We start from the raw sequence: 13,991 nt of genomic DNA on the forward strand, positions 1-13,991 counted from the left end.
GATAAATATCAACTTAAATAGCTAGTCACTCAATCAGTAAATAATAGAGAAGACTTTGAATTTTAAGAAATTCTCCTTTAGAAATACCTATTTTAGAAGTAGTAACATTTATTACTTTTAAGTATAATTTTCCTTGACTCTTTACAACAGTCCTCAAAAGGAACTTTAGCTCACCAAAGTGTCTCCCATTCAGGAGTTGTTTCTAAAGTTTACACATAATTTTCTTCACAGCAACCTTCATCTCCTTATTCCTGAGGCTGTAGATCAGAGGATTTAAAAGTGGAGTTGCAATTGAGTACAACATGGTCAAGAACTTCTGCAGCCCAGGCTGACTGGCCACCCCTGGGCTTACATACATCACTGTGACTGAGCCATAAAATAGGAACACAACTATCAGGTGGGAGGTACACGTGGAGAAGGCTTTTCCCCTACTTGAACCTTTGGGAACCTGAACCACAGCTCGAAGTACCAGAGTGTAGGATACAAGAATGTAGAACAAAGTGATAAATGTTATCACAGCACTGAAAGTGCTACAAGTCAGAGCTGTCTTGGGGACAGGGACACATGATATAGCCAGCATTGCCCCAAGATCATAGAGGTAGTGATCAATGACATTTGAACCACAGAATGGAACTTGGGAGATAAGAGCAGCAGGTGTGACTAACCATAAGAATCCACCCACCCAGGAAGCAGACACAAGGGTTCCACAGACTTTCCTGGTCATTATGGTTCGGTAGTGAAATGGACGGCAGATGGCAACATATCTGTCAAATGCCATGAGGGCCAGGAAGAAGAGTTCTGTGGCACAAAGAGAGAGGAAGATGTAGAACTGTAGGATACAGCCATGATAGGAGATGGTCTTGGTCTTGGATAGGAAGTTGAACAACATGCTGGGCACATTGGAATTGATGTAGCAGATCTCCAGGAATGAGAAGTTGGCCAATAAAATATACATGGGAGTGTGGAGTTGCTGGTCCCACCACACAGCACAGATAATAGCACTGTTGCCCAACAAGGTCAAGATGTAGATGATGGAGAATAAAACAAAAAGGAGAATCTCTATTTCTTGGCTACACAGGAAACCCAGCAGGATAAATTCAGGAAAGGTAGCAGTGACACTCTCGTTATGCAAAACATGCATTTTCCTCTAACTTATAATGTGCACAGACATAATCAGAAGTGCATATTAAGAGTCTATTTTATTCAGTTTTTCTTGCCTCAATTTATCATTGGAAGTAAGTGGCTTTATAAGTAGAGATAGAATATCAGTATTTAGTCAATATGAAGAATTTTTCTCAAAATAGCATTGACATAGGATAGAATAACACCATTGATAATATTACTTTAAATATTACTTCACTTTAAATAGTTCTTCTAGGATATTTTCTTCCAATTTTAGCCTGTAAGAAAAATAGAGATAGAAATGAATCATTAAACACCTGAACTAGCCACCTTTGTTTAAATCAAGTAGCGCTAATAAGCTTCAGAAATGTAGTCACACCATTAAGCCGGACTTAAATTATCTCATTGCCTTGTGATGATTGATCATCATCACAATGTCCATAAGCTCTCCTCCCTATGTAACTACATTACTATAGACTCTTGGTAGATCACGATAATAATGCATACCTCTAAATAAATACACTAATTTATTTATGTTTCCATTTTAAAAAAACATATTCCCAGTTGATTCTGATGTGAAAAATACACCTTGCTTTAAGAATTATGGTGGCTCAGAGGTTAAAACATCTGCCTGGAATGCGAGAGACCTGGGTTCAGTCCCTGGGTCAGGAAGATCCCCTGGAGAAGGAAATGGCAACCCACTCCAGTACTCTTGCCTGGAGAATCCCATGGAGGGAGGAGCCTGGTAGGCTACAGTCCATGGAGTCACAAAGAGTCGGACACGACTGAGCGACTTCACTCACTCTATATGGGTACAGACTTCCATGATAGCTCAGTTGATAAAGAATCTGCCTGTAATACAGAAGACCCCGGTTGGATTCCAGAGTTAGGAAGATCCTCTGGAAAAGGTTTAGGCTATCCACTCCAATATTCTGGCCTGGGGAAGTCTACGGACTACAGTCCATGGGGTCACAAAGAGTCAGACACAACTGAGCAACTTTCACTTTCACTTTCACTTATATGGGTATAATATCCAGAGAAGTTTGAGCTTAGAGGTTTTTCAGAAGCTATGAATAGACAACAAAGAAAGCAAAACATGGAGGTTATGCTACTGAGTTAGAGGCTGTGCTGTGCTTAATCACTCAGTTATGTCCAACTCTTTGCAACCCCATAGACTGCACCCTGACAGGCTCCTCTGTCCTTAGGGATTCTCCAGGCAAGAACACTGGAGTGGATTGCCATGCCCTCCTCCAGGGGATATTCCCAACCCAGCGATCAAACCCAGGTCTTCTGCATTGCAGACAGTTTCTTTACCGATTGAGCCACCAGGGAAGCGCAAGGATGTAAAATGAAAGAGAGCTCATAAATAACTGGAGGCTAATGCAACAATTCCCAGTCTAAATTAAGGAATATAGCATGTGCTTTAAAATATTTAAATTGTTTTAATTTAATTCCAATTATCCTCTGTGGAGTGCCTTTCATTCACATTTGCTATACCCTTTCAGTCCCATTTGCAAAACTTGCTAGTTTACTATTTTAAAAAATCATATCATATACTTTAGCTTTTAGTTAGAATAGATTTTCAATCCATTTATTTTTCTTTCCTTATTAATTTATACTATTTTCCCTCAATTTTCATTTTAAATATGTAGGATTAAGTTTAAAAAATAAATAAATAAAGGGAGGACTCTACATTTTAATGCTTCTGAAGTGCAAAGTCAAAGTGACTGTTTAAGAATGCAATGTAAGTTTTATCACAATTTAATTTTTAAAAAAGAATTTTTTTTTTTTCGGTTTTACATTTTATTTTCAGGAAATGACATCTTGTTTTCACAAAGAAGAGGTAGAATTCAAGAGGGCTATAATGAAGTCCTGGATCTTTGAAAAACAGTATTTATAACCTAGGACAAGTGAGTCTCTCTCTGCTTCAATTTCTGCATCTGCAAAATCAGAGTAACCTCTAGGTTGCTTCCATGTCCTATTGTAAATAGTGCTACAAAGAACACTGGGGTACATGTGTCTTTTTCAGTTGTGCTTTCCTCAGAGTACATGCTCAGTGGTGGGATTGTTGGGTCTTATGGTAGTTTTATTCCTAGTGATTTAAAGAATCTCCATACTGTTCTCCATGTATCAATTTACATTCCCATTAACAATGCAAGAGAGTTCCCTTTTCTCCACACTCTCCAGGATTTATTGCTTGTAGATTTTTCAATGATGGCCAATCTGACTGCTGTGAGGTGATACCTCATGGTAGTTTTCATGTGCATTTCTCTAATAATAAGTGATGTTGAACATCTTTTCATATGTTTATTAGCCATCTGTATATCTTCTTTGGAGAAATGTCTGTTTAGGTCTTCTGCTCTCTTTTTGACTGGGTTGTTTGTTTTTCTGGTATTGAACTGCACGAGCTGCTTTGTATATTTTGGAGATTAATCTTATATACACAATGGACAGTTACTCAGCCATAAACTACATTTGAGTCAATTCTAATGAAGTGGATGAACCAAGAGCCTATTATACAGAGTGAAGTAAATCATAAAGCAAATATCATATATTAATGGATGTATATGGAATTAGAAAGATGGTACTGATGAACCTGTTTTCAGGGCAGCAATGGAGACACAGACATAGAGAACAGACTTGTGAACACAGTGGCTGAAGGAGATGGTGGAACAAATTGAGAGAGTAGCACTGAAACATGTGCATTACCACATGTAAAACAGCCAGCCAGTGGGAATTTGTTGTACGACACAGGGGGCTCAAACCTGGTGCTCTGTGACAACCTAGAGGGGGTGGGATGGGGTGCGAGGTGGGAGGAAATTTCAGGAGGGAGGGGACATATGTCCCCTATGGCTGATTCATGTTGATATATGGGAGAAACTAGCACAATATTGAAAAGCAATTATCCTTAATTAAAAATAAGTAATTTTTTAAAAATCAGAGTAACAATATCTACCATGGAAATTAATGAAATATTAAATGTAACATATTCTTAAAACACCTAGCCTAGAATAAAGTAAATGATTAGTGTGAGCTCCACTTATTGCCCTAGTTACCATAAGAAAAACATGAGCCAATTGATCTGATTCTTCCTTTAAAAGTATCTGTTTGAACCTAAAATATAGCTTCCATACACATTCTTATCTCTGAGTATTCAATCTCACAAATGATATGAATTCAACGCACTTCTATGGTGTTAACTTATAATGGAAAAAAGTCTTAAAATTGCATCATATATAACTCAGAATGAATCTCTCAATAAAAATATACTCAAATTCCCAAATAGCACATGAAATTTGCTCACTGAAATAATCACTTTAATAATTCCTTACCTTTTGAATAAAACCCCTTTTGATAATTATCTATACAATGTTCCTATTTCTCTGATCCGCAACCTATTGGTCACTATTCTTTTAGTACCTTCCACAAAGCGGTTCAGCTACAGATTTGTTAAATATATATGTATGGGTTGCTTGAAAAAAAACACTATGAGGAAAATTTCCATTTTAATTAAAGTTTACAAGTCCAGGCACAGCTTTATCCTTTACTGCCTTGTATATGTTAAAGCTAGGAGAGTAGAACTGGAGTTGTATCCCTTTAGTCTGGATTGACAAAGCTTTTTTTTTACACAGAGAATAGCTTCAAATAACCCAGGTTTTAAAAATATTTGATAGTTTCCCATGTCATAGAGAAGTAAATGGGAGAGACAAGATTTGAACCCTGGTTTGAATAATTGAGCTAGTAACATGGACCACCCTCCTCTCCTCCAACATCAACCTTTCCATCTTTTCCAGCATTCACTTGAATGAGCACTTTTAATAAAGGTGACAATAGACAGGACACAGCACTACAATAATACAATACTCATCACTGAGGTGATTGTGGCCCAGACATGATTACAGGTAAAGACAGCACGGTGATTTGGAAAGGGTGGGAAGCACTTGGAATGATGGAATGAATTTGGAGAGGATTTATGACATAGAAAGTAATCATGTGGAAATTCTACTACTAGGAGAATAATTATACAACCAGGGGAGATATTAAATTATGAGACCTTTCAAGGATGGCTGAGTTATTCATAATGCCAATGACTAAAACTGGTTTAGAAATTTTTAAGACAATAAACCTGAAGTCTGAGACCTTTGAAAATTTTTTCCATAATGGATTTCCCTGTATGTTAGGATTGTTTCAAAGAGTAATGCTCATTTTCATGGTAATTTTATCAAAGAAAAAACCCTAGGGCCTTGCCCTATCTGGCCACCTTGCACAGATAAAATACCACGCACTGAAATTCTCAATTAACTGACCACCTCAAGACATCTATTCATTCACTTAATACAGAAATAATATCTGTCTATTGTGTGGAAGATAGAATAAAAGGAGGGATTCATTCACACTCACTCTGATGAGGTATGTCCAACCCCCACTAGAATGCAAGGGTCCTGTCTGCAGAAAAAAGCATACATTTCTAGCATTCAATCACTTCTGGCTCTGACAAGATTATTATTTAAGGAAAACCCATCTTCTTTGTCTCCCCGCCCCTTAATGTGTTTGCTTTCTCCTGAGGACCCACATAAAAGAAACACTGGGAGATGTCCTGATTGCCCTCTAGGGTCCACAGTTGTTTGTTTTTGTTTTTTTTTTTTTAATGAGTCTTGAAAAGGAAGCAATTTGGATGCACAATCTCTGACTTCCTGGAAGTATAATCGTGTGACATCTCAGACCTGTTGAGGAATATTCTGATCCTAAAAAGCTTCACTTTATCCATAGTAAAGTTTTTCTGAGAACAACTGCTCTAGATGAGACGGATACAGTTTGGTCAGACCAATTTCCCTGTGAGCATCACAAACTTTAAAGTAACTTGCCGGAGTCCAGCTCCAGCAGCCAGGGAATCAACCTGAAGGGGTGAGTGGTGTCGGCTGACAATGATGCAGTCTCTGACTCATAGTAAGGAGCTACATGTTTATTTCAAGCTTCAGGTTCTCTTTCATACTTTGACCAAAGCATTAGGTCAGAGGTTTGACATTTTCAGTTTCCCCCACCCAGATTTACTGATTTACTCCAGAAATCACTGTTGTCCTACAAACAGAGTTCCTGCTTCAGCAATTCTCTCAGAATTGGCTTTACTATCTATTATCTACTTTCTCTTATGTGTCCTATACTTAATTTGTGATTACATTGTAACTTATGCCACATTCCTCAGTTTATTTATCTTTCTAAATCCTATTTGCCCCAAGCATCTTAAGCTCAGTTCAGTTCAGTTCAGTCACTCAGTCGTGTCCAACTCTTTGCGACCCCATGAATCACAGCAAGACAGGCCTCCCTGTCCATCACCAACTCCCGGAGTTCACTCAGACTCACGTCTGAGTCAGTGATGCCATCCAGCCATCTCATCCTCAGTCGTCCCCTTCTCCTCCTGCCCTCAATCCCTCCCAGCATCAGAGTCTTTTCCAATGAGTCAACTCTTCACATGAGGTGGCCAAAGTACTGGAGTTTCAGCTTTAGCATCAGTCCTTCCAAAGAAATCCCAGGGTTGATCTCCTTCAGAATGGACTGGTTGGATCTCCTTGCAGTCCAAGGCACTCTCAAGAGTCTTCTCCAACACCACAGTTCAAAAGCATCAATTCTTCAGTGCTCAGCCTTCTTAACAGTCCAACTCTCACATCCATACATGACTACTGGGAAAACCATAGCCTTGACTAGGTGGACCTTAGTCGGCAGAGTAATGTCTCTGCTTTTGAATATGCTATCTAGGTTGGCCATAACTTTTATTCCAAGGAGTAAGTGTCTTTAAATTTCATGGCTGCAATCACCATCTGCAGTGATTTTGGAGCCCCCCCCCCCCAAATAAGGTCTGACACTGTTTCCACGGTTTCTCCATCTGTTTCCCATGGAGTGATGGGACCGGATGCCATGATCTTCGTTTTCTGAATGTTGAGCTTTAAGCCAACTTTTTCACTCTCCTCTTTCACTTTCATCAAGAGGCTTTTTAGTTCCTCTTCACTTTCTGCCATAAGGGTGGTGTCATCTGCATATCTGAGGTTATTGATATTTCTCCCGGCAATCTTGATTCCAGCTTGTGCTTCTTCCAGCCCAGCGTTTCTCATGATGTACTCTGCATATAAGTTAAATAAGCAGGGTGACAGTATACAGCCTTGACGTACTCCTTTTCCTATTTGGAACCAGTCTGTTCCATGTCCAGTTCTAACTGTTGCTTCCTGACCTGCATACAGATTTCTCAAGAGGCAAGTCAGGTGGTCTGGTATTCCCATCTCTCTCAGAAGTTTCCACAGTTTACTGTGATCTACACAGTCAAAGGCTTTGGCATAGTCAATAAAGCAGAAATAGATGTTTTTGTGGAACTCTCTTGCTTTTTCCATGATCCAGCGGATGTTGGCAATTTGATCTCTGGTTCCTCTGCCTTTTCTAAAACCAGCTCGAACATCAGGAAGTTATTGGTTCATGTATTGCTGAAGCCTGGCTTGGAGAATTTTGAGCATTACTTTATTAGCATGTGAGATGAAATTTGGAAAACTCAGCAGTGGCCACAGGACTGCAAAAGGTCAGTTTTCATTCCAATCCCAAAGAAAGGAAATGCCAAAGAACACAATTGCAATCTTAAGCTCACTATCTCCTAAAAAGCCTTCTGCTGCTGCTGCTGCTGCTGCTGCTAAGTCACTTCAGTCGTGTCCGACTCTGTGCGATCCCATAGACGGCAGCCCACCAGGCTCCCCCGTCCCTGGGATTCTCCAGGCAAGAACACTGGAGTGGGTTGCCATTTCCTTCTCCAATGCATGAAAGTGAAAAGTGAAAGTGAAGTCGCTCAGTCGTGTCCGACCCTCAGCGACCCCATAGACTGCAGCCTTCCAGGCTTCTCCATCCATGGGATTTTCCAGGCAAGAGTACTGGAGTGGGGTGCCATTGCCTTCTCCGAAAAAGCCTTCTAGCTATTCTTAATTATTCCTAAACCCTAAGCTCAGCAAACTTAAACTTCTTTTGCCATAAATATTTCCTTCACAAACAGGTCTCAGAAACAATCCTTCCCATGGCCTCAAGCTGCGGCCTATGTGCTCATCCTGGGACATTCTTTGTAAAGATCCTTGAACAAATGTCAATGGTTATTTTATAGATTATTTTCTGGGCACAACTGCAGAAGGCTTTGTGCTTTCTCATGCTTCTCTCAAGCACCTTAACATTCTTTCCAGCCAACTCAGCTGAAGAAAGGAAAGAACAAGTCAGAATCACAAGAGCTAACTCCTTCATCCCGGGACCATGCCTGCAGAATGAGAAGGGTTTGGGGCCATGCCTCCATTTTGTTAGTAATGCCTAACACGGCTCCCAACAGTAACTTGTTTTTTAACTGTTATCACAACAGATAAATTATAAATACATGAACAATGGAAAGGAGTCACATATTCCACAACCAGCACTCCTTCTTCTTTCTTCCTTTTTCTGATCTTTTGATGACTGGCATCTGGTTGTTTACTTTTAGGGTAAAAAAAAATATCATGGTACCACAGCTGTTCAATTTTTTTTTGGCTTCATAATAAAGACTGATGTATCAATACAAGATAATGATGAAAGAAATTGAAGAAAGCACAAGTAAATGGAAAAATATTCCATGGGTCCATGTTCATGGATCAGGAGAAGTAATATTGTTAAAATATTCATACTCACCAAAGCAATCTATTCAACCAAGGTATGTGTGCTCAGTCATGTCTGACTTTTGCAACCCCATGGACCATAGGCTCCTCTGTCCAGAGTATCATCCAGACAAGAATATTGGAATGGGTTGCCATTTCCTTCTCAAGGGGATCTTCTTGACACAGAGATCAAACCTGCATCTTCTGCTTCTTCTGCTTTGGCAGGTAGGTTCTTTACCACTGAGCCACTTGGGAGGCCAATTTGCAGACTCAATGAAATCTCTCAAAATTCCAATGGTACTTTTCACAGAAATAGGAAAATCAATCCTAAAACTTGTATGGAACCGCAAAAGACACCAAAGCAATCTTAAGAAGGAAGAACACAGCTGGAGGCATAAAATTTCCTGATTTGAAACTATATTGCAAAGCTATAGTAATCAAAATAGTATAATATTGGCATTAAAAACAAACACATAGACTAACAGAACAGCATGGAGAGTCCAGAAATAAATCCATACATATACAATTAACTAATATTTGACAAGGGAGTCAAGAATGCTCAGTGGAAAAAAAGGCAATCTCTTCAATAAAAATCTTGAGAAAATTGGATAGTCACATATAAAAGAATGAAACTAGACCCCTATCCTACACTAATCACAAAGATTAACTAAAAATGGATTGAAGATTTAAGCATAAGTCCTAAAAGCATAAAACTCCTAGAAGAAAACAAAAGCTTCTTGACATGGATCTTGGCAATGACTTTTCAGCTATGACACTTAAAGTATAAGCAACAAAATCAAAGATAAACATGAGGTATGATATCAAACTTCAAAGTTTCTGCACAACAAAAGAAGCAATCAACAAAATGAAAAGACAACCTATGGAATGGGAAAAAATACTTGCAAATCATATATCTGATAGTGAGTGAACTGAGTGAAAGTCACTCAGTCGTGTCCAACTCTTTGCGACCCCATGGACTATACAGTCCATGGAATTCTCCAGGCCAGAATACTGGAGTGGGTAGCCTTTCCCTTCTCCAGGGAATCTTCTCAATCCAGGTCTTCTGCAATGCAGGGAGTTCTTTACCAGCTGAGCCACAAGGGAAGCCCAAGAATACTGGAGTGGATAGCCTATCCCTTCTCCAGTGGATCTTGCTGACCCAGGAATTGAACTGGGGTCTCCATAAGGGGTTAATATCCAAAATGTATAAAGAACTCATGAACTCAAGAGGAAAAAACAAATAATCCAGTTTAAAACTGGACAAAGAACCTGAATAGGCATTTTCACAAAGATTTATGAATGGCCAACAAGTACATGAAAAGTTACTCAAAATCACTAATCATAGAGAAATATAAATCAAAACCACAATGAGATATCACCTCACACCTGTTAGAATGGCTAGCATCAAAAAAGACAAGAGATAACAATTGCTTATCAAGGATGTATAAAAAGGGATCTTTGTCCACTCTTGGTAAGATTGTAAATTGGTATAGTCATTATAGAAAACAGTATGGAGGTTACTCAAAAAGTTAAAAATAGAACTACCATCTAATCTAGCAAGTCTACTTCTGAGAATATATCTGAAGGATATATGTATATACAATATTTTTGACATTGTAATTTTCTTTCAAGTAGTCTACTCTAAGGAAATGTTATAAAATTAAAAAAAAAATTTAAGCCCAGTGATTTTTATTGCACTATTTTAAGATTAGAAAATTTTAAATAGCCTAAAAGCCCTAGGGAAATGATATTAAAACACTCACTATTATGCAGCTTTAATAGTATTTAAGAGAGTTTTAGTTACATGGAAAAATGCAGGCTATTGTAAGCAGAATACTAAGGTGTAAATGCTGTATGACCTCATATGTATAAATTTTTATAACAAAAAAGACCAGAGGGAATATGTTAAGTTTTTACTTGAATTATGTGTGCTTGAAAAAATTGTAATTTTTTAAGCTCCCTTAATTTTTCTGACTCTTCCAAATTTTTGTTTAAACACAAGTTACCTTGATAATCAGAATTTTTAAAAATTGCAACAGTGATACCCAGCACACAAGGTGTTGTAAGGGTTAAATATAAGAATTTGTCACAGTATCTAGCATAAGATATCAATAGCAATTGTTTTCCGTCTTTCATGGGTAAAGATGGAAGATAAATAGTTTACTATTTAAGAACTCAGGCTTCACTCTCAGAGAGAACTGAATTCAGATATTGTCATTCCCATTTATTAAATGTTACAAATTATTTAATTAATGTAAGCTTCAATAGCTTCCCCATAAGTAAAAATAAAAGTATATCTAACATATCAGATTGGAGGGGATTAAATGAAATTACTCATAAATTTACTCATCTTACTGCCTGACATGTAACAAGGTTTCAGTAAATATTAACTGCTATATTTGTATGCCAAAGTACAAGGGTAGCTACAGGCATGGATAGGCTTTTGATCCCATGTAATGAATTAAAAAATAAGTTTAAAAAATAACTGTCCCTTTAATCAGAGAAAAAAGCTCAAAATTATATGGCAAATGCATAGCATCAACTGATAGAATGGAATCATTGGTCCATTATGAGAAAAGGAGTATCAGATGTTTGAAATAACCTTAACAAAAGATGAGTCCCTAGGGTAATGACCATCCAGCTGAGGGAATAGCAGCAAACAGTCCCTTTAGGGAAATTGGATTTGGCCCAACAACAGTTTCAGGGGGGATAAGTGGAGAATTCAAGCTTTCATTCTTACTACTACTGGATGGGGAGTAGGGGAAACACATCTGAGATCCAAGGGAAATGAAGAGCAGAGGAAAGTCTTATCTGCAGACACTGTTTCCTATTCCAGTAAGTGCCTGAATCAACTCCTTCAACAAAGAGCATATTCATGAACACAGGACAGAGAAAAATATCTGTTATATTTTGACAGTGGAAATGTGAGTTCAAGAAAGTATCTTTCTACCTGTCTAGTTGAAAGAGAAACCATTGCATTCAAATTTCATCAACTGTAAAGGCGAAAGAAAAGAAAAATAAGTATATTGCCTTTATTTAATCCAGTCTAATATCATCATGATTTTTTTTATTTTTATTCTAAACTACAATATTCTCCTTAAAATTTACTGAAGAAAATTAAAACCTAAAATGGAAAATATCATTTTCCTTTTTTTTTCTTTCTCAAGGAAGAAAAGTATTAATTGATTGAAAATAAGGTATGCTTCCTTCCCATGGGAAAAGACTAATAACAGAAATTCTCTCCAGAAGCTAATGGCTATCATTTCTCATGATGTTACATTTGATTTTTTTAAACTTAACTTCTAATCCGTGTCCTAGGTTTATGAAATGGCGCTGGCCACTTACAAGTAAAATACAGCCTTTAGGATGCCCCGCTGGGAATCTTCCCATTCTCCTCAACCCTGGCACAGAGACTTACTTCATTGACTTTAAACCTAAGTAGCAAGTGAGTGAGAAATGATATCCTGCATGGTAAGTAACATGTGACATAAATAATGGGCTTCCTAGCAACTTGTAACATTCCAGAAATAGCAAAGGTCACAAAAATTGGTTAGGGAAAGTGGAAGATCCAGAAACATGCCTTCAAGAATAACATATTTTAATGTCTATCTTTTCAGTTTATAAAAGTAATATATGTTATTTATTGAAATTTTAAGAAACATAGACATGTATAAAGAAGAAAAGTATGCAACCTATCACTGATCTTGAAAAATTTACTATTAATTTCATTTTTTCCAGGAATTTTTATATTCTTCAATATTATTTACTTTTTCTAAAGAAGTCTATATAAAGAACTACATAAACTCTTGCTACACAAAGAACTCTATAAAGTATGGAGGACTTTATAAATTTTTACTACTCAAAGAATTAACATTACCTTATTACTTATTAGAAATTTTGGAGAAGGAAATGGCAACCCACTCCAGTACTCTTGCCTGGAAAATTCCATGAAATGAGGAGCCTGGGAGGCTACAGTCCATGGGGTTGCAAAGAGTCGGACACGACTGAGTGACTTCAGTACGACTTCACTATTAGAAATTTAGAATCCCAAACCTCATCCACTCCTTCTGAGTCAGAATCTGTATTTTAACATGATTCCTAAAAATTCTTATGCACTGTATGAATTTTTTCTACACCTCTAATTCTTATTTAGTGGGTATAAATGCTTTAAAAGCTCTGAGTATTTCTAAATTACCACCCAGGAAAAAAATGTACAAGTTAATATACCCTCCAACAGTTTTTCTAAGTGTCATTCCATTGCACCTTTATCAACTCTGGTATCATGATTATTCATTTTTGTTCATTTGAAAAATCAAAATTATGTATTTCATATTTAAATTAGTGACCTTTATCTGGAAATGTGGAGTTATAGATTTAACTACCACAATTTACAATGAAACTTATATTGACTTAAAGTGCCTCTTCATGTTACTGAAAATAGTATTTATCATTAAGGGATATAAATATATGTTCCAAAACACCCCTTGCTTAGTATACAAGAATGCAGTAGACACTGGGCAAACTTTTATTGAATTTTTTAAATTCTTTAGTTTAGTGATTAGCTTATAAAGCTAAATTTAGGAGCTAAGCCTGAAAAGATTGTAACTAGCATATATATATTCAGTTTATGGTAACAAAGTGGCAGTTGATAGAAAATGAACTAAGGTTCATGATGGATAGCAATCAAAAAGTTAATGTTATTATTTAAAAATATTTTAATAAAAATATGTTAGGAAATATTTTCCTTTATTATCATGTACTGAAACTATATAAGACAGTATTGTAGACCTTAAATTTTCCAGCAACAAAAATCTCAAGTCATCTTGTCATCTTAGAAGTAATTCTAAGAAAAAAAGAAATGAAGAGAGAAAGAAACAGAAAGAGAGACAGAGAAACAAGTGAAATAAAGTGATTAAAAACAAGGAATGTTTTTCTCTGAGAAATTTAGTGAGCTTTTCACTGGGCTAAAACCTAAACAAGAACATCTTTCCATACCAGCTGATAGCATCGTGGTCTCCTTGCTTGCAAGTTTATGAGATGAAGGAAAAAGACTAGGCTATCTTCTGCCCTCTGGAGAGAAAACAGCAAGGACAATCAATCTAAATTAGAATATGGACAGCTCTAAGGACTGATCTCCTTTCAAAAGAAAGAAGAAAAATGTATAAAAGAGAATTGACAAGAAAAACAAAGTAAAATAGCACTTAATAATTTTAAATAAATGCATAT

At 37.0% G+C, this 13,991-nt stretch overlaps 1 protein-coding gene across 1 annotated transcript; it reads right to left on the reverse strand.

The window, feature by feature from the left end:
* Positions 1-202: 202 nt before the first annotated feature.
* On the reverse strand, positions 203-1,141 carry LOC120853317 (olfactory receptor 11G2-like). The gene has a single exon (XM_040227048.1). It carries the CDS (start codon positions 1,139-1,141, stop codon positions 203-205), a length of 939 nt encoding a protein of 312 aa, XP_040082982.1.
* Between the last annotated feature and the right edge of the window lie 12,850 nt (positions 1,142-13,991).

Source organism: Oryx dammah, unplaced genomic scaffold (genome assembly GCF_014754425.2).
Source record: "Oryx dammah isolate SB20612 unplaced genomic scaffold, SCBI_Odam_1.1 HiC_scaffold_26, whole genome shotgun sequence".
NCBI lineage: Eukaryota > Metazoa > Chordata > Mammalia > Artiodactyla > Bovidae > Oryx > Oryx dammah.